Genomic DNA, 20,749 nt, shown 5'->3' with positions numbered 1-20,749 from the left:
AAGACTCTACTCTTGTAAGACTATCGACTGCTCATAACAGCTTTCCTCCCATCCCATATATCTGTGAAACCTCCCACAGTGCCTTCCTGTCTACCCTGTCAGCACAATCACTCCTTCATACAATCTTCTCTTAGCATCCATTCCCAAATGTCTATTTCTCATTACACTTTTTAATCCCCAAAGGCATTTACTCACTTTCTCAATCTACATTCTACCTCCACCCCCACTCCTCCCTTTCTTCCCACATTCATACACGAGTATCTAAAACTATCCACATCTTCCAGTCTCTCTCCCTTAATACTCACTTCCAGTCTGCTGCCACTCTCTCCCCTTGTACATCTCATCACCTTGCTTTTACCCACATTTATCTTCAGCTTCCTTCTTTCGCACACCTTCCCAAACTCTGTCACTAACTTCCTCAATTCCTCCTCTGATCGTGGTACAAGTGCAATGTTGTCTGCAAACAACAGCTGGCTTTTATATATATATACATACATATACCAAGGCTTCTTTCCCCCTTACACAGGAGGTAGCCAAAAAACAGAGGCATAGAAATAATTCCCACCCATTCCATCCTCTACATACTCCACTCCCCTCCACCTTCTTCCCTCCCTCTTATCTTATCTTGGTACTTCCCATTATATATATATGAACATATGCACACACACACACACACACACAAAACATGTCACTACAAGTATAGCTCTCATCCCATAAAATACAACTAGGTAAATACACACACACCTCTAAATTTAGGTTACTCTAAATGACTTTTTGTACAAACTCTTCTTGATGGTTGTTCCTGAAAGTATATATTGTTCATAGCATGCTGAAATATTTTATTTTGTAGTAGTAAGATTTTCATGTTAGATTAACCCTTTTGCTGTGTTTTGTGAATTTAGTCAGTTATTCTAGCTTCTGCCAGGTGATTTTATATAGCAGAAGGAAACTCATCTACAAAAAAAAAAAAAAAAAAGCTGTCTTCATTAATTTTTTTGCAGTATTTTATGGGTAATCATTTACTAAACTGCTGACAAACAATTTTGTTTGGCTGAGGGCTCTGCACAGCAAAAGTATTAATTGTTTGTCATGAAAGATTCACCTTTGGTAGAAACAGGTTGGATTTCTATGAAGTTGTTGACAATTATAAAGGAAATGGGTTTTCAGTGAAGTTTGGTTACAGATGGTTTGATCAAAGAATACTCAGATGGTTTGAGCATCCAAAAAGAATGAGGGAAGAAAAACTAGAAGAAAAAAAAAAGTGTGTTGAAGGCAGTGGTGGATAGAGTAAACTTGAAGGGAAAACCAAGAATGAAGTGGATGGATGGGTTGAAAGGGGGCATAGGTACAAGGAGAATGTCTGTTCTGCAGGGAAGGGAAGGGTTAAGAGATAGGTGTGAGTGGAGAGTTGTGAATGGATGAAAAACAAAGGAACTTACTAGCACTTTAAATTCTGGAGTGGATGAGGAGGTAATGAAGTTGTAGGGATAAACCAGCTTCAGCTGAAGGACCCTGCTGTGGAGGTGCTGTGCCTTGCAGCATAACTTCTGACTCAAGATGTGGGCAGAGGATTGAGATGACCCTTCATCCACAAGGAAGTAAGATAGAAGGGACAGATGGGTGTATGCCTTGACAAAGCCACCCCATTATAAGGGGGAAAAGGCCTTTTTGTATGTATATTATGGATTGTAATTACTATTCATTATCATAAGGGATTTCTTCTTGTCTGTTTTCTAAAGTCATGCAGAATGTCTGAAAAATGTCATGTCTGCAGAATAAAAAGAGGAAGTACAGTGATGGTGGACTGGCTGGTGAGGTTATTTAATATTTGTTTAAGAGAGGGTAGAGTGTCTAAGGACTTGAGGAGTGCTTGTATAGTTCCACTTTACAAGGGAAAGTGGGACTAGCAGTTTCAGAGGGATTAGCTTGTTAAGTGTAGTCAGGAAGGCTTATGGGAGGGTCATGATTGAGAGGATTAGGAGGGGAACAGAGGAAGTAATTGGTGAGGAACAGTGTGGGTTTTGGAAAGGTAGGGGTTGTGTAGATCAGATTTTTGTGGTAAGACATATGTGAGAAAGCTATAGGAAAAAGTAAGGATGTTTTTTGGGGTTTTATGGATCTGGAAAAGATTTATAACAGGGTGGACGGTATGGCACTGTGGGAGATATTTCAGATATATGGGATAGGAGGAAAGCTTTTAAGAGCATTCAGGAGTTTTTATGAGAGTAGTAGAGCTTGTATTAGGATTAGAAATGGAGAGAGTGAGTGGTTTGAGGTAGGGGTGGGACTTCATCAGGGATGTATGTTGCCCTGGCTGTTCAATTTATACATGGATGGGGTGGTGTGAGAGGTAAATGCAAGGGTAGTGGATCAGAGATTGGAGATGGTTAATGAAAATGGAGAAAAGTGGGAGATAAGCTAGTTGTTTTCTGACAGAGTTTGGATGAGTGTGCGAAAGAAGGGAGTTGAAGATAAATGTGGGTAAAAGTAAGGTAATGAGATATACAAGGGGAGAGAGTGGCAGCAGACTGGAAGTGAGTATTAAGGGAGAGAGACTGGAAGAAGTGGATATTTTTAGATCCTTGGGTGGAAATGTGGCAGGAAAGGGAGGAGTTGGGGGGGAGGTAGAATGTAGATTGAGAGAAGTGAGTAAATGCCTCGGGGGATAAAAAGTGTAATGAGGAAATAGACATTTGGGAATGGATGCCAAGAGGAGATTGTATGAAGGGGTGATTGTGCCAACAGCACTATATGGGACAGAAATATGGAACATAAGAAAGGAGGAGTTTGAATGTGTCTGAGATGAGGTGCCCAAGAAGTATGATTGGTGTTACTAGGCTAGATAGAGTGAGAAATGAGGTGGTGAGGATGAGAAGGGAGTTGGGAGATTGGGTTGATGAAAGAGTACTGGGATGGTTTGGACATATGGAAAGAATTGAGTGAAGAAAGGTGGTTAAAAAGGTGTGGAAGGTAGAGGTGGAAGGAGTGAACATGAGGGGGCTACCTAGGATGAGAGGGATAGATGCTGTGATGTATGAGGGGGAGTGGGTGGAGAATGGAGGGTGAGGGAGTATGTGTGAGAAATAATTTGACACGGCCCGAAGGGATTTCTCCCCGTCTTTTTCTTTTTTGCATGATGGGACAGAGGGGGCTCACCAATTTAATGAGGCAGCAATTGCTGTGGATGTGCTGTGTCTTGTGACACTGCTTTTGACCCAGGGCAGTGGGCAAGATTCAAGGATGACCCGTCATCTAGGAGGCGCCAAGATAAGAGGGTGGAGGGGAGTGGAATATGTTGGAGATGGAATAGGTGGGAGTGGTTTTTTGCCTTTGTTTTTTGGCTACCTCCCCTATGAGGGGGGAAAAGCCTTTGGTATATATATATGTATGTTTTCTAAAGTCTGGAGTGGATGGGAAATTGATATGGCCCAAAGGGATTCCTACTTGCCTTTAGTATTGTTTCTTCAGTGGATGGGGGTAGGGGGTGGGGTGCCATATAATGAAATTGTGAGAATACAGCTTTGGCTATTGGGCCTTGATGCTGTGTCTTGCAGCATTGCCACTGACCCAAGCAGTGGGTATGAGAGAGGGAAGACCTGTCATCCACAAGGAGTAAAAATGGGATAGACAACAAATGGGAATTTAGACGGGTTAAGGGTGGTCGTATGCTTTGACTCAACCCTCCCTCTCCCCTATAATGGGAAAAGGGTCTTTTGATGTTTTGTGTATGCATTATTATTATTATTGTTATTACTACTAGTTCTTTAATATTATTATTGATATGTCTGGTTTTTTTTTAAACTCGTTTCATCTACTCTGTAGTGTCAAATGATAATTGTTGCCTCAAGTTTCACTGAGTGGAAACCCATGGCCTCTTGAGTGCCTGGCAATGATCTTCAGCTCCTCCCATTGATCTCTCTGGGAAGAAACTTGACCATTGTGTGTTGTAGTAAAAATGGGTTGGTTGGTTTTTTATCATTGAAGGGGTGCTCCCCATGTGTGAAAATGTACCTCTATATAGGGAAAGACCTTTTACTACCTCATAAGGGGGATGGCCGAGTCAAAGCATACACCATCGCACACCCATCCAACCCCATCTTGGCACCTCATGGATGAAGGGTCATCCATGTTCTCTGCCACACTGCTCAGTTCAAAGGCAATGGAGCAAGACACAGCACTTCTACAGCAGGGCCTGATAGTTGGAACTTTATCCTTGTTGGTAGTGGCAGAAATCTAGTTGAAATTGATAGAGAGATCTTGGGGCCCATTCTGGAGATTTATGTGTCAGCCCCTCTGGGGAACACTCCAGGTGGAGGCGAGGGCATTAATGGGTTTTGAAGAAGGACAGTAGGAAGATGATTCTCTGATGTCCACCTTGCAGGTACCCGTCATTGGTCCTATTACATAGTGTATCAGTGAAATAAGGAAATATTTGTAGTCTGTCAGGGAGGTCAGTGCTAATCTGATCTAATTTGTATCCTTTGCTGATATTTTATCAAGAGTATTACAAATTGTTTTCTAATTAAAATGTAATTTTCCTTTTCCTTTTCTTTCTTTTCTTTTTAAGCAAAATGTTCATTTTTGGGGTATTACTATTTATTCTCCTGCTTTCAGATGTGGCCATTCCAACCAACTCGGGTGATGGCAAGCCAATTATGTTGAAGTCAGGCCAGTCAGTGATGGTCATCAAAACCCAAAAAGGAATCTACCTACGCCTCTCTGATGGCAAGATTGTTGCCATCAGAGTACCCCCGGGTAATTTGATGAGGAATGGGGACAAAGCAGTTGATGGGAGCAAGTCAAAGGGGGGAGAGAGGGGCAACAGCAACATTCCAGGACCTCTGTCAGGCCTGCTGACTTTGGCAGCTATTGCCAAGATGCAGGAAATGAAAGCAGCCAAACTCAGCCCATGTCAGAGGGGAACTGAAAACCAAAGACCAGATGACAAAGCTTATCCCAGACCAAGCCACATGGGGCGTAACACCAAAGCTAGCAACCCAAACCAAAGTTCTGCCATCAAACGGAAACACAGCATGTGCAGCTAAGGCCACCAGGTATCTCCACTGCTTCTTCATCACCACTTCTCCATCAGTTGCTGCAGGTGCTCACTGTGTATCTCTTGTGTCGAAGGGTGACAAACTTTTCCATGATTTCATAGAAATTTTTCTTCTTGAGGGAGGTTGTCAATCAATAAAATGTTTATATATATATATATATATATTTTTAATGGATATGAAAATCATGGAAAATATTTGTCTCCTTCCTTTTCTACATAATTCAGTTAGAAGTAAATAACAAGGAGTTGCTTTAAAGGTGTTGCAGCAGGTATTCAGAAAACTTGTTCCAAAGAATCATTCACCTGTCTATTAGTACAACTATATATATATCTTCCTCAAGGCATTTCCCAAGCTTCTTTATTTTACCCCAAGTCGCACAAGTTAAATAGTGTTCTTAGAAATGAATTACATGTTGCTGATGAACCCTGCTACTAAGATATAGAGCCCCAGTATTAGAAGGGGTGCAGGTATCGTCTGCAATGAATACCTTTAACATTCTCTCTTGCTAAGCAGTGCTCAGATTGGTTGTGCTCCATCCTGGCCAGATGTGCACACAACCAAATTGGGTTGGTTCCTCTCACTCATTTGCTATCTGTCTTGACCTGGCCAGGTTAAGATTATGGCTGTAGCAGTAGAGGAGCAAGAGAATGTTGAGCTTATCTCCAGATCCAAGTTTGGTTCCGTGTAGTTTCAAAAGCAGAATAATTCAACTTCACCTCTTTTTTTTTCAGTCAAATTAAACTAAGCAATAAGAAAAGGAGGTATTATGGGAGGCATGTATGTGTTAATAGTTGCAGTGAAATAATTTGGAATGGCCTCTATACAACAGCATTCTGCTTTTGTTTTTACATAGGGAAGCAAAATTATGTTTCTGGTATTTGGGGAAGGGATAATGATCCAAAGGTCTTTTTACGTATGGACAAACTATTAAAGGTGGCCATTGTTACGAATTAATTCATGAATTTACATGTCAGAATGTGCGGTTTTCTACAAGATACTTAGTATTTATGTGATAGATTCCCTATATGCTTTGTAAGAATTGGTTATGAGATGCAAGTCTTGGTATGAGTGCTTTCAGGATGTAGTATGTTACTAGGGTCAAATTACTCGGTCTGCTTCACCCATCCCTTTGATGATGTAAAGCCAAAAAAAACTTTAGTGATATATTGCAAAGGTTATCACAAGTAAATGCGTCTACATGTTGAGTGTGGGTGGGGTTTGTAGGTGAATGAGTATATGGGTTTGTAGGTGAATGAGTATATCTCAGAGATGTGTCATACTTACTGTCGAACGTGCTTTGTGATGTATGTACAGCAATGATCCCCAAGATTTTGAAAGGTGCAGGCCACTTCCCTCATTGTAGATACAGTGGCAAGCACCAAAGGGAAAAGAAATAAATGAATAAATAAAAAACTAATACTAATAGGTTTTTCCAGATAAACAGAAGTTGATATCAAAAAGATCTCTCTGGTGAACCCCTATGGGTGCCATGATAGACTTCTGATGGTGGCCTGTTGTCCACAAGCCACGGTTGGGGACCATTGGTGTACAGTTTTTATTTTTATTATCTATATTGTATATTTATTTATATATTTATTTCTATTTATTTATTTCTGTTTATTTCTATTTATTTGTTTGGATTTATTTAATTATTTATTAATTTATCTCTTTCCTATTTTGTTTCATTTGTTTTGAACAGTCAAAATGAATGGAGTGAAATATATATCTGCAGTGTGGCCTCTTTTCTCTTGGCAAGCATGTATTTGTGTTAGTGCGAGTGTGTGGGTGTTGGTGCATGTGTTTTGTGTAGTTGCTGCTTTGTCTGCCTTGCATGTAATTTTGCATTTTCTTCTATTGGACGTTTGTATCATTTGAAAGCTGATTATTATAATGTGGTCTTTTTGTGTTTGTAACCTGTTACATATTTTCATGAATTTACTTATGGGTTGGCCATCGCATACTACTGCTGGCAATTTATTAAATTTATTTAGTCTTGTGTTTTTGTAATTTAAGTGTTAAATGACTTTAGACAAGAATGAAAATGTGAATGGTTTGGAAAGCTTTTGCATGAAGGGAGAAAAATCTTTGTATATAAGGTCGACATATCAAGCCGCATTGTGTACTTATACATTGGCAGGTACCGGTATGCCCTTGTATATACATACATGTGGAATTGGTATGTAAATTAAGTTGTGTGTAAGTGATGAATGTAACATATAGCTTTATCAGGTATGAATTTTAAAGGAAAAGTTCTCAAATAATATAAGAAAATGGATTTGATATTTGGAATACATGTGAGAATAGTAGTATCTAAAATGTGTGATTGTGTAATGTAGAAAAGACATCTGACAGAAAAGTGAGATGTAGTTGATGACTGAATGATAGGAAACAGGTACGAAAGGTATGCTTACAGGACAGAGTTCAAGGAAGTAAGGAAGAGCCTCATGATGCTGATATGGTTTAACATTACAGAGTTCCTCCTATAGGAAGAGCATCATAGATGCAGAAAATTCTGGTTAAAAATGTATAAGTTGAATGAAGAGGAATAATATTTTGAATTACACTGAGTGTGTATATATATATATATATATATATATATATATATATATATATATATATATATATATATATATATATATATATATATATATATATATATATATATATATATATATACAATAGCCGCCATAACTTTGAGCACAATAATGCTGACACCAATACTCATGCCACAAATTAGAAGTCCCTAGCCATTAATATCCCAAGCAAGCCAAATATTTTTTCATATGCCTGGCATAGAGACCAGGGTTGGCTGCCACCAGGGCATGCAGTGTTTCCAGACTTGGTGCTATTTGAGATTCAACAGGGGAAGAATTACGTTTCTGGAGCTTCGCACTTTGCCTTCGATTTTACATAAATTCTCAGTGGTTTGGCATCTGTGATGCCGGCTATGGCCAGTGGACATGAAATTGAATGTGGCAAGATTGCTGCAATAATGGCCCTGTTTAAGGCAGGGAATTCTGTGAAGGAAATCTCAGTGTATTCAGTGCAAAGCTGGTTATTACATTTCAAGGAGGGGGGGGGGGGCATCACTACCTACCCCACGTCAGCGCTTGTAGCAGACCCTGGAAACTCGCACCATGCACTTTAAATGTTATTAAGTGTGAGATAGACAAGTTTCCTTGTATATTTGCTAAACAAATTCAGCAGGAGAAACCTAGAGTATTAGGTGGTGTGGCTCTTTGTACAGTGCAGTGCTGCTCCCCCCCATCCCTCCTTGAAATGTAAGAACCAGAGTTGCACTGTAACTCATATATTTTCAGAGATTATCTTCACAGAATGCCCTGCCTTAAACAGGGCCACTATAGCAGCAATTTTGTCACATTCAATTTCACATCCACTTCCCATAGCTGGCAACAGACGCCAAACCACTGAGAATTTATGTAAAATAAAAGGCAAAGCACGGAACTCCAGAAATATGATTCTCCCCCTGTCGAATCTCAAACAACACCGAGCCTGGAAACACTGCATGCCCTAGTGGTAGCCAACCTTGGTCTCGATGCCAGGCATACGGAAAAATATCTGGCTCGCTCAAGATATTGAGGGCCAGGGACTTCCAATTTGTGGCATAAGTATTGACGTCAGCATTATCGTGTACAGACTTATGGCAGTTATGGTATATACATACATACAAATATGTGTGTGTGTGTGTATATATATATATATATATATATATATATATATATATATATATATATATGCATATATACATACGATGCATACATACATACATATACCAAAGGCTTTTTTACCCCTTACATGGGAGGTAGCCAAAAAGAAAAAGGCATAGAAACCACTCCCACCCATTCCATCCCCTACATACTCCACTCCCCTCTACCCTCTTCCCTCCCTCTTATCTTGGCACCTCCTGGATGACAGGTCATCCTTGCATCCCATCCACTGTCCTGGGTCAGAAGCAGTGTCACAAGACACAGCACATCCACAGCAAGGCCGCTTCATTAATTCGGTGACCACCTCCTCTCCGTCTCCTCATGCAGAAAAGGAGAAGACGGGGAGAAATCCCATAGGGCTGCATCAATTTATTTCTCATACATACTCCCTCACCCCCCCCATCCCCCACCTCCACATGCATTACAGCATCATCCATACGCAACCTTTATCCATTCACCCCTATCTTCTGTCCTCTCCTGTCCCTCCACAACAGACATTTCTCTCTTTCCCAATGCCCTTTTACTCCATCCATCCATCTCATCCTAGGATGTCCCCTCATATTCACTTCTTCCATGGGTATATATATATACAGTACCGGACAAAAGTGATGGCAGGGTGGGGCGGGAGGAAAAGAATTTTGCCCATTTTATAACCGTACCCATATGAAATAGTATTGAATTCGGACAAAAGTGATGGCCGGGCTGTGTGTAGTGTAGGATAGTCTGATTCACGTGGCAGCACAAAATGGTGGTTAGTGTGCATCTAGCTGTTGTGGGAAGAGGATTGCTGCGGTGAGTGCTCCTAGAATATTCTCTCTGACGTGTCACATTTTTACCACTCCAGGCATCTGTACGACCCTATTATGACCTCTAGGAGGGAATATTCATGTGAAGCAGTTGCTCAGATAATTGCTTTAAAGGAATCTGGCCTGCAAACCAAGCAAATAGCACAGCATATTGGTGCCAGTTAGAGAACAGTGTGCCGGTAGGTTGCCAGATTTTATGAAGAGGGAGGGAACAACCTGCCATCTTCAAAACCAAGGTTTGGTAGGCCTAAGAAGACTTCGGGTTGGGCCCACAATATTTTGAAACATTCTTTGGAGTCTACTCCAAGAACCACAGCCAGGAAAATAGAGCAGGACGACCCAGATCTGTTTGGTGGTGTGTCTGTGAAAACAGTACGCCGCCGCATCAAGGACCTGAATTACAAAAGGTGCCGCTCCGTGAAGAAACCCATCACTGGCACCAATTTGCTGCACTATTTGCTTGGTTTGCAGACCAGATTCCTTTAAAGCAATGATCTGAGCAACTGCTTCATGTGAATATTCCCTCCTAGATGTCCTAATTTGTTGGATCTTCTTTATCTCCTCCCTTATATATTGGTACAATATTAGCATTTTTCCAGTCTTGTGGTACTTTTCCTTCTTTGAGTGAGAAGTCAATTATCTTGTGTATTTTATCTGTGAGTTCATCTATGCATTCTTTTAATATCCAGTTCGCTATTCCGTCTGGCCCATGTAACTTTCTGATATCGAGTTTCCTTATTTGGTCCCTTATTTTTTTCTGTGTCACCGTTATTTCTTTCATTTTAGGGGATCCTTCTTGGTGACTATCATCCCACATTTGTGAGCTTTCAATTGTAAATACAGACTTAAAGTGTCTGGTCATTACTTCAGCCATTTCTACATCTGTGTATTCTTTATTTTCTTCACGCAGATTCACTATTTCATGTTTGTCTTTTAGTTTGTCATTTATATATCTGTAAAATAGTTTAGGTTGGTCTTTGCAATTTGCTATTATATCTTTTTCAAAGTTTCTTTTTTTCTCTTGCCATATGTCTACGTATTCATTTCTCAGTTTGATGTATGTTTGCCATTTAGTCTCTCTTTTTTTTTTTTGTCTCTTTTCCAAGCTTTGTCTCCTATTTTTAGCATCGCCACACTTTTTATTATATGAGCACCTTATGTACTCCCTTTTCTGTTTCTGCTTAAGCACATGTTTATCTGTTCCCTCCTTGTATATTTCTTTAAAAATGTTCCATTTCTCTTCCGTCTTTGTTTCATCATTTGCAAATTTTTCCCAACAGACATATATATATATATTTTTTTTCCTCTCTCTCTCTCTCTCTCTCTCTCTCTCTCTCTCTCTCTCTCTCTCTCTCTCTCTCTCTCTCTCTCTCTCTCCCATAAGCTCGATTTCTACTAGTATGTGGTCACTGTTTCCAGTTGGTGCTTTATAGTTTATTTCTTCCACAATTTCAGGTTCAGAGGTGAACATCAAATCTAGTCTCAATGGTTCTTCGTTTTATCTATATCTAATATTTTCTTTAACCCATTGAGTCAATGTGTAATTGATGGTCATATCCAGTAGGACATTGCCCCAGAGTTCCTCCCCACCTCCCATTGTCAATTCTTCCCATTGTATTTCCTTTGCATTAAAGTCACCCACAATTACTATATTTTCTCCATATTTCAGTGTCTCAGTTAATTCATTCTTGGTGTCTATTAGTAATTTTGAGTGTTTGCTATCAGTTCAAGTCTTAGTTTTTGGTGGCACATATACAACTATAAACTTTCTACTTTTCATACTGCTATTTTCGTCTTTAATTGGGATTAATTCCCCATTGTCTTTTCCTTCTGTTGCCATTATTACATTTAGGTCCTTTCTAGTCAATAGCATGACTCCTCCCCCCTGTTTGTCCATCCTATTTTTCAACCAAAGGTAGTATAAACCTTGTCCCACCATGCTTGATTGTATAGGACCTTTCAGTTTTGTCTCCACAATTTCCATTATGTCAGGTTTCTCTATTGACAAATAATCATTCAATTCATTTAATCCTGAAATCATATATAATATATATTATGTATATTATATATATATGTGTGTGTGTGTGTATTTACCTAGTTGTATTATACGGGAAGGGAGCTATACTCGTCATGACCCATCTTTGTATCTCTCAGCATCAAGTTTTTTCTTAAAATCTTGAATAGTGTTTGCACACACTGTTTCTTTGTCCAATTTGTTCATATGTCATTTTGGAAAGAGTTGGTGCCAGTTTTGTTGTTGCGCTTTGTATTCTTTCTAACTTCTTTATATTCTTTTTGGTACTGGGTGTCCATAGTGTTGCTGCAAACTCAAGTTTTGGTCTTGTTAGTGTAGTTAAGTTTTTTATCATTTCCTTGTCCAAATAGACAAAAGTGTGTATGTATTTACCTAGTTGTATTATACGGGAAGGTAGCTATGCTCGTGGTGACCCATCTTTGTATCTTTCAGTATCAAGTTTGTTCTTAAAATCTTGAATAGTGCTTGCACACACAGTTTCTTTATCTAGATTATTCCAGGTGTCCAGCCTTTTTTAAATCTCTTCTATAGTTATCCTTTTTGAGTTTTTCCATTGTCCCATTTCAATAAATCGAACCTATCAAGGATTTCCATTCCTTTCATGATTCCATAAATCGTATGTATATTTATATATATTTATATATATATATATATATATATATATATATATATGTATTTACTTAGTTGTATTTTCCTATATTTACCTAATTGTATTTTCCCCCGTGGAAGGGGGAAAAAGCCTTTGGTATGTGTATGTATTTTACAGGACAAGAGCTATGCTCGTAGTGACCTGCTTTTGTATCTCCTCATCCAGTTTGTTCTTAAAATCTTGTATAGTTTTGGCACTGTTTCCAAATTTCGTTTTTCAGACATCATTCACTCTGTGTGGGAAGCTTTTCTTTTTCAAATCTCTTCTGTAACTGTCCTTCTTTAGCTTATTCTCTTGTCCTCTTGTTTTGCTTCTGTCCCATTTTAATAAGTCATCTCTATCAAGAATTTCCATCCCTTTCATAATTCTGTAGATAGTGTGTGTGTGTATGTATATATATGTATATGTGTGTGTGTGTGTATATATATATATGTGTGTGTGTGTATATATATATATATATATATGTGTGTGTGTGTGTGTGTGTGTATTTACCTAGTATTATACGGGAAGGGAGCTATGCTCGTGGTGACCTGTCTTTGTATCTCTCAGCATAAATTTTTTTCTTAAAATCTTGAATAGTGTTTGCACACACTGTTTCTTTGTCCAATTTGTTCCAAGTATCTATCACTCTGTGTGGGAAGATTTTATTTTATTTGTTTATTTATTTATTTATTTTTTTGTCTCTTTCGTAATTATCTTTTTTTAGTTTCTTTATTGTATAGATAGTAAGTCTCCTCTTTCCCTTTTTTGTTCCAGAATTGGTAATTCTAATTTGGACAGTCTTTGTTCATATGTCATTTTGGAAAGAGTTGGTGCCAGTTTTGTTATTGCTCTTTGTATTCTTTCTATATATATATATATATATATATATTTTTTTTTACATTCCCAATCACATTTACATTGAACAGTCATGCAACATCACAAAGCCCAGGTGCAACCATACCTTCTCCTCTAATCAATCTCTTTTCCCACTTCAAAACTTTACTTCAAGTAAAGATTTTTGGCAGATAAGTTTTAGTATTAGGTTATTTCTTAAGGTAGACATTTGCTCAGGATTGACCCAATCTTTGCTGTGATCATTCCACTCCACCTCAATAAAAGTGATATACGTATTGATAGAAAGGCCTTATTCCCCCTTGTAAGGGGATGGCTAAATCAAAGGATATTTTTTCCTTGACCATCCCTCAGAGTGTGTTTTCTCGTGCCATAGGGTATAAATAACATTTACTGTTAAACAGTCAACCATTGAAGTTATCTTCCCCTGCCTCACTACCACTACTTAGATTCACAGGTGATGAATCCAGGTCAGTGATGTAGGAGCACATTTCCACAATGTGTCAGAGATGTTATCCAAATATGTCCATTGTGTAAGATAAAGTCATCTTTGAATCTTGGTGGTGGCATGGAGGTCAAGAAAGTAAATAGGATTTGGTAGTTTCATTTTGCACCAAACATGGCTGTTTACAGTCCTTGTAGACAAAGGGCATTGTTCATAATGAAGCCTTCCAAAATGTGATACTGTTGACAGGAGATTTACCCAGCCTTCTTGTCAATAAGTAATGTTGGAAATGTAAGCGTTTCACTCCACATTAGAATTTCACATATTCACAGGCCCCTTAGGGCTGCACCACCAAATAGAAATGAGGAGGTAAATGTGGTTTGAAGATGGGCAGTAGAAAAATGACTGAGGATCTCATAGGACCACCTCATGGAGATGAATCATGTCAGTGCCACCAACACAGAATTGGCCTGGAAATGAACACCATATGCCCCAGATTCAGGGACCACTCATGAATCCATAGAACATGTTATCTTACACTACCAAACACTCTTAATGATCATAGGCAGTGCTACAAGGTCTCTTCCTGAGCAATTAGTTGGCCAACTCACTGGCTGTGGAGTGATTGAATACTTTACCCAAGATGTATCAGCTGAATTTAAATATTGGCAGAAAAAATTCAAACTATCATAAAAAGAAAAGTATAGATTTAATATATTTAGGCTTTGAAAAGGCTTTTGCTAAGCTGGATTAGAAACTGAATGAACAGTCATAAACAGTGAGTTGTTCTGAATTGTAAGACTTCTAGCTGGAAAGATGTTACAAGTAGAGTTTCTCGGGGTTTTGTTTTAGGGCCACTTTTGTTTACAGTACATAACAATGACACTGATTGTGGACTTTACTGATGATGCTAAGATGTGAAATAGCAAATGATGTTTCAAATCACCTGGATATTCAAGGAGTTGGAGAAAGCGAATACGATAATGGGACTAGTAATGCAAAATTTTGACTTCAAAAATCCAGCTGTCAGCCAGTTATATAGATCATTGGTTTGTCCATAATTAGAATATGGAACCTACCATCCAAACTACACTAAAACATCTGCTCTATTTATATACCACCTCTTACTAGGGAGGTATCCAACCAAGGCACACACCAACTCCCACCTCATCTTGGCTCCTTGTGGATGATCAGGCATCTCTGTCTCCTGCCCACTGCCTGGGTCAGAAGCAGTGCAGCAAGACATAGCAGGGCTGTTTCATTTATATTGCAATGCTTGCTCCTCGTCCCCTCATGTGGAAAATTGAGATGGAGAAATCCCTTTGGGATGTGTCAAAAAATCCTTAACCATTCTCTACTTATGCCTATCCCCTGCCTTCTCCATCCCATTCTTCAAAGAGAGATCTATCCTGGTTAACCTATTGAAAAATATTGTTTCCTTTAAGGACTGTTCTAGTCATTCCAAGCTATTTTATATGGCTGGGAAAATATCCACTCCTTTAGATTTAAATTTTCCCTCATAAACAGGACAAGTGAGAAAATTTCAAACGATGTGAAAAAGGGAGGTTGCATATTGAAGGAAAAATAAAAATGAATCTGCTGAGGTGGTAGGGATTAACAAAAGAATGAAAAGTGGACAAATAAGTTTAGAAAGTCAAACAAGTTTAGGAGGAGAAATATCAGAAATTGTATTGACAGTATAAGATAGTGTTTTTAAACAGGAAAAAATAGGGGAGGTTAGGTATGCTGGTGCTTGGGTGGTATGTACTAATTTTCAGTTTGCAATTTTAGGCTACCTGAAGTTGTATGGTTACTTCTTTGTATTCATCTATTCAACTGTTGTCGAACTAGATATTTTACCACATGTTTATATTTCCTGTATTCCTTTTTTTCTGATCTTAACAGAACATTGAGTGACTTGGTTTATAGGGATGTCACTGAAATTCCTGAAATATTGACTGCCTGAAAAATTAAGTTGGTACCCTGTAAAGGGGAAAGAAAAGATGAGGGCAAGAAAATGCAAAAAGCTGTGCTTTGAAACAAAAAGTTGTGGGTGTGGACAGTATACTAAGTTAGAAATGAATAATTGCTTAATGATGAATACATCTGGTATTTTCTGCTTGGTAGAGATGAAGGCATAAAAAAATACATGTACCAATGGCTCTTTCCCCCTAACAAGGGAGGTAGCCAAAAAACAAAAGGCATAAAATCCACTCCCACCCATTCCATCCCCACATACTCCACTCCCATTCACCCCCTTCCCTCCCTCCCTCTTATCTTGTCTCCTCCTGGATGATGGGTCATCCCTGCATCTCATCCACTGCCGTGGATCAGAAGCAATGTAGCAAGAGAGCACATCCACAGCAAGGCCACATCATTTAATTGGTAGGGGGGGGGGAATCTGTCCCTTCGTGCAGAAAACAGAAGATGGGGATAAATCCTTTCGGGTTGCGTCAAAATATCATTCACAAGAGGACATGAAAAGAAACTCAAAAAGGGTAGTCATAAAAGAGATCTGAAAAAGAATAGTTTCCCACAGAGTGGTAGACGCCTAAAACAAAACAAATTGGATGAGGCAACAGTGTGTGCAAAAACTATACAAGAATTTAAGAACAAACTAGATGCTGAAAAATACAAAGACCGGTCACTACGAGCATAGCTCCGCTTCCCGTATAATACAACTAGGTAAAATACATACTCCTCCCGCCCACCCACCCACTTCCTTCCATGCACCTCAACATCATCCATACCATCCATACACAACCATTCTCCACTCACCCTGATCTTCTGTCTTCTCCCTTCCTTCCTCAACAGACACCCCTTTCCTCAAGTGGATTAAAGGTTTTAACAAGGATGATGCAAACAAGGTCATCATATTAAGATAACAGGGTGGGACTCCAGGAATGGATTTGAATTGGACAAATTTAGATTTAAGAAGAAAATAGGAAAATTTTGGTTTACTAATAGGATGGTCAACGAATGGAATAGACTTAGTAACCATGTAGTGAGTGCTGAAGCTATCAGTTGTTTTAAGAAATGGTTAGACAACTATGGGGATGACAGATGGTGATAGACATGGAACTGCCTAGTGTATGCCTTATGGTCTCTTGGTGTCTCCTTCATTCTTCTGTTCTTATCCTTGATCGCCCCCTCATGTTCAGTCCTTCTACCTGTGCCTTCCACGCCTCTTTTACTAATCTTTCTTCACTCATTCTTTCCATGTGTCCAAACCATCCCAGTACTCCATCTCCACCCCCCACTCTCCTCCTCACCTCCTCATTTCTCACTCTATCCAGCCTAGTATCCCTACCATACTTCTCAGGCATTTCATCTCAAACACATTTAAACTCCGCTGCCTTTCTTATGTTCCATGTTTCTGCTCATTCAGTGCTGTTGGTACAAAAAAAAAAAATAATAATAAACCCTAACTAGGAAATGGTGAATGTGTAGTGTAGAGACTATAGATAGGATAAAATGGAGGCAAAGTTTGAAAGAAGTTACATAATGGTGGATAAAATGTTGGTGAGCAAAAGTAAAGCTAAGGCTGTAAATCTTATAAAATGAAGGCTAGACAAAAGATACTTCATAGTACCTTGTGTCCCCTCAAAGATGAGGGTTTGGAATGGAGCCATGTATTAAGAAAGGTTGTCAGACACATCTTTTCTTCTTAGGAAATTTATTGAACAAAGTGATATCCTAGTAGGAGACTATGGAAAGGAATTGGAGGGAACAGGATTATGTGGCTATGAAAGCTCCTTAGGTAATTTTGTTTTCATTTTGCAATGCAATGCTGCTATCCTTGTGCACAATATTGCACTGAAGAGGTACTCATTGAGGTAAATTAGTTTTAAAGAGCATTGTAGAAAGAAGAGATAGAAGTTAAACTTAATCAGCAATATGCTTTGTTTGGAGATACATACATACATACATATGCCAAGGCTTTTTCCCCCTTACAAGGGAGGTAGCCAAAAAGGAAAAGGCATAAAATCATTTCCACCCATTCCATCCCTGAATACACTCCACACCCCTCCGCCCTTCTCTCCATCCCCCCATTGCATAAAAGGAGAAGACGGGGAGAAATCCCTTCGGGCTGCGTCAAATTTTGCTCACACATACTACCTCACCCCCCACCTCATGCAATCACAACATCATCCATATACAACCATTCTCCATTCACCTGTCTTCTGTCCTCTCCCGTCCTTCCTCAACAGACATTCCTCTCTTCCCTTATAAAAGAAGTGGGTGGGGGATGGGGTGAGGGAGTATGTGTGAAAAATTATTTGACACAGCCTGAAGGGATTTCTCTCCATTTTCTCTCTTTCTACATTAGGGGATGGAGAGGGGGGTTGCCGATTAAGTGAAGTGGCCTTGCTGTGGATGTGCTGTGTCATGTGACACAGCACCCAGGGCAATGGGTGAGATGCAGGGATTATCTGTCATCCAGGAGGAGCCAAGATAAGAGGGAGGGAGGGGGTTGAATGGGAGTGGAGTATGTGAGGACGAAATGGGTGGAAGTGGATTCTATGCCTTTGTTTTTTGGCTACCTCCCTTGTAAGAGGGAAAAAAGCCTTTGGTATATGTATGCATAGAAGAATGCTGTATTACTGGTCCCATAGAGGTGTCACTAAAGTATTGACTATATAAAACATGTCTAGTCAGTACCCAGTATGGAGAATAGGAAAGGACAAGGCAGTGTTGACTGACAATATGATAGCAAAGACAGGAAAAATTATTGTGGAGGAAGTAATAAAGTGGATATGGAATGAGCAATAGAATGAATGATAATAGAAAGCAGATGTTGCTGACAAACAGAGCTAAAAGAATGAAGGGAACACTGTTGCATGTAAATTACTAAGGAAAAGAGGTTATTTGACCATGGGAGTTTTTAGTGGAGATGTAACTTGGCAGCTGCGGGGTACACACATTGGGAAGAGGGAGGGATGACCTGTCTTCCAGGAGGAGCCAAGATAAGAGGGAGGGAGGGGGTGAATGGGTGTGGAGTATGTGGGGACGGAATGGGTGGGAGTGGATTCTGTGCCATTGTTTTTTGGCTACCTCCCTTGTAAGGGGGGTAAAAAGACTGGTATATATATATAAATATGAGAAGTGCTAGGTGGCAAAGGGTTGAATGTGGAGGTTGAGTTGTGAAAGTGAAAGGAAAGTGGCAGCATTGAAAGAGAATTTATTTTGTAAAACTCATAGGGTGTCCAAGATTTGTTTGGAACTTTGAGGATTGTAGTAGGAATGAGAGAATGAAAAAAAATATATACATTCCTTAGGGCCTTTCACCTTTTAGGGGGTGATTAATTCAAAGTATACAGCCACCACCCATCCTACATCCATCCAAACACAATTATCATCCTGTGAACAGACCTGGGTGGGAAACAAAGCAAGTAAGAACACATGATAGTCTCCTTTGGACAGAACAATTCTGTTCTACGTAAGACTCATAATATAATGTTTAGGTTTCTTCACAAAGTACTCTTCACTCATTCCTGTCATGGCTTTGAGGAGAGGGGGGAATAGGACCATTCTCCTTGCACTAGCTTTCCTTTGAACTACCAGTTCAAAATAGATAGAAATTATACAATCCAGAAGTGTCCACCACTAGTCTTAGTGTAAAGGAAATGCAGACTAAATTTGTATATCTTGTTGCAAGCAATTACCCTATTGATAAAGATAAAAATACCTATTTATTTACTTACAAGTATCTGGATGTATATATGTATAGTGTAATTGTGTGTGTCTAGTTATGTGTATGTAGTGAAGAATTTTTTGTGCATTTATTAGTTTATCTTTTACAATTCTAGTATTTTTGTATTCATTTGTTTACTTATTTAATTCTATTTTGTTTGTTTTTATTTACTTTTTATTTATTCATTTATCTAATTTTATTATTATTATTATTATTATTATTATTTTTTTTTTTTTTTTTTTTTTTTTATGTGTGTGTGTGTGTATGTGTTTGTGTTATATTGTATACCAATGGCCCCTTTCCTTATATAAAGGGTAGTCAATGAAAGAACAAAATTCTGAAATATATTGGAATAAGTTTGTCCATACAATTGACCTGCTGCATCACTATTGACTTCTGAAGTGCTCCTTGTTAACTACTGAGTGTGTAGAGCACAGGATCACAATGCAACTCATGAGGTGGAGGTGCAGATGGCAGTTTTGTCCCTGTGGTGGACTTAGACTTGCCATGCAGACAGATTTGGGGGAATATGTCATTTTGGTGGTTAGGGTCATTGAGGGCAGTTTGTATTTATGTTAAGGTGTGCATTTTTTAACAGTGTCCTCATTTCAGCCAGTGGCTGTGCCACAAGGGCTGGGCATAGGGTCAGTGAAAAATGAAACGAGTTGTCTTGCATGAAAACTGACTACAATAGTTTCATTCCTACCTAGCCCTAGTCTTCCATTCTCTTCATATTTTTCATTTTCACCATTTATTCATTCTATAAAATTTCTGGATCTACAGTTAGTCTTTCCTTCCTCTCTTCTTCCCTTCTTTCCTCTATTTTATGTCCTGCTTTTACTTTTGCACTCATCTTCAACTTGTTTTCTACAACTCTCATCTTTAAATGATAATAATTGTTGCCTCAAATTTTACTGACTGGAAACCAGCAGCCCCACAGTGACAGACTGTGGCCCTTGGTCTCTCACTAAAGATCTCTCAAAGACTGCTGACAGTTTCTGTCACTGCTTACAGTAGTAGAAGGAATGGGGCAGTTGCCAGATGTCAGCCTTCCTCCTATTGTGGGAAGGTTGTTGATGGAGAGAGATCTTGGGCCCAGTCTGGAAACCATACCATTCCCTGAGGGACAGGGGGTCAGGATGCTGATGGGTTGCGAAGATGGGCATCAGGGAGATGATTCTCTCTAGCATCCCTCTTGCAGGACCATTGGTTCCATCAATTTTGAAGATTCATATCCAGTGTTTGATGTTTATTGTGTTTATATTATGTATAAATCTTCTTGTCTTTCTCATTGTGCCCATTTTGTTTGATTTTGTATCACCCCAGTTTCTTCATACGTGTAGTGAATTTTACAAGTTCTTGTCTTTCCCAGTACCTCCCATGTTTTCATACAAAGTATTATGTATTAATATGATTCTTGCCTTCCACCCTTGATACATTTATGTATGAAATCCTTTCTTACTTAATCTTGTACTTTTTTTTTTTCTACTATTTTGATCA

The 20,749-nt window shown here is 39.0% G+C and overlaps 1 protein-coding gene across 5 annotated transcripts in view; it reads left to right on the top strand.

The window, feature by feature from the left end:
- The window catches only part of LOC143018169 (uncharacterized), a 296,948-nt gene that overhangs the window by 251,773 nt on the left and 24,426 nt on the right, over positions 1–20,749 (top strand). For all 5 annotated transcript variants that reach the window (XM_076173337.1, XM_076173338.1, XM_076173339.1 and 2 more), the window contains one exon: positions 4,615–4,755. In XM_076173337.1, the coding sequence (XP_076029452.1) occupies positions 4,615–4,755 (141 nt within the window). The remainder of the gene's footprint in view (positions 1–4,614; positions 4,756–20,749) is intronic.

The sequence above is a fragment of the Oratosquilla oratoria genome, chromosome 34 (genome assembly GCF_046742065.1).
Source record: "Oratosquilla oratoria isolate Oo_2021 chromosome 34, ASM4674206v1, whole genome shotgun sequence".
Classification (NCBI taxonomy): domain Eukaryota; kingdom Metazoa; phylum Arthropoda; class Malacostraca; order Stomatopoda; family Squillidae; genus Oratosquilla; species Oratosquilla oratoria.
This window is presented reverse-complemented; position numbering and strand designations above follow the sequence as displayed.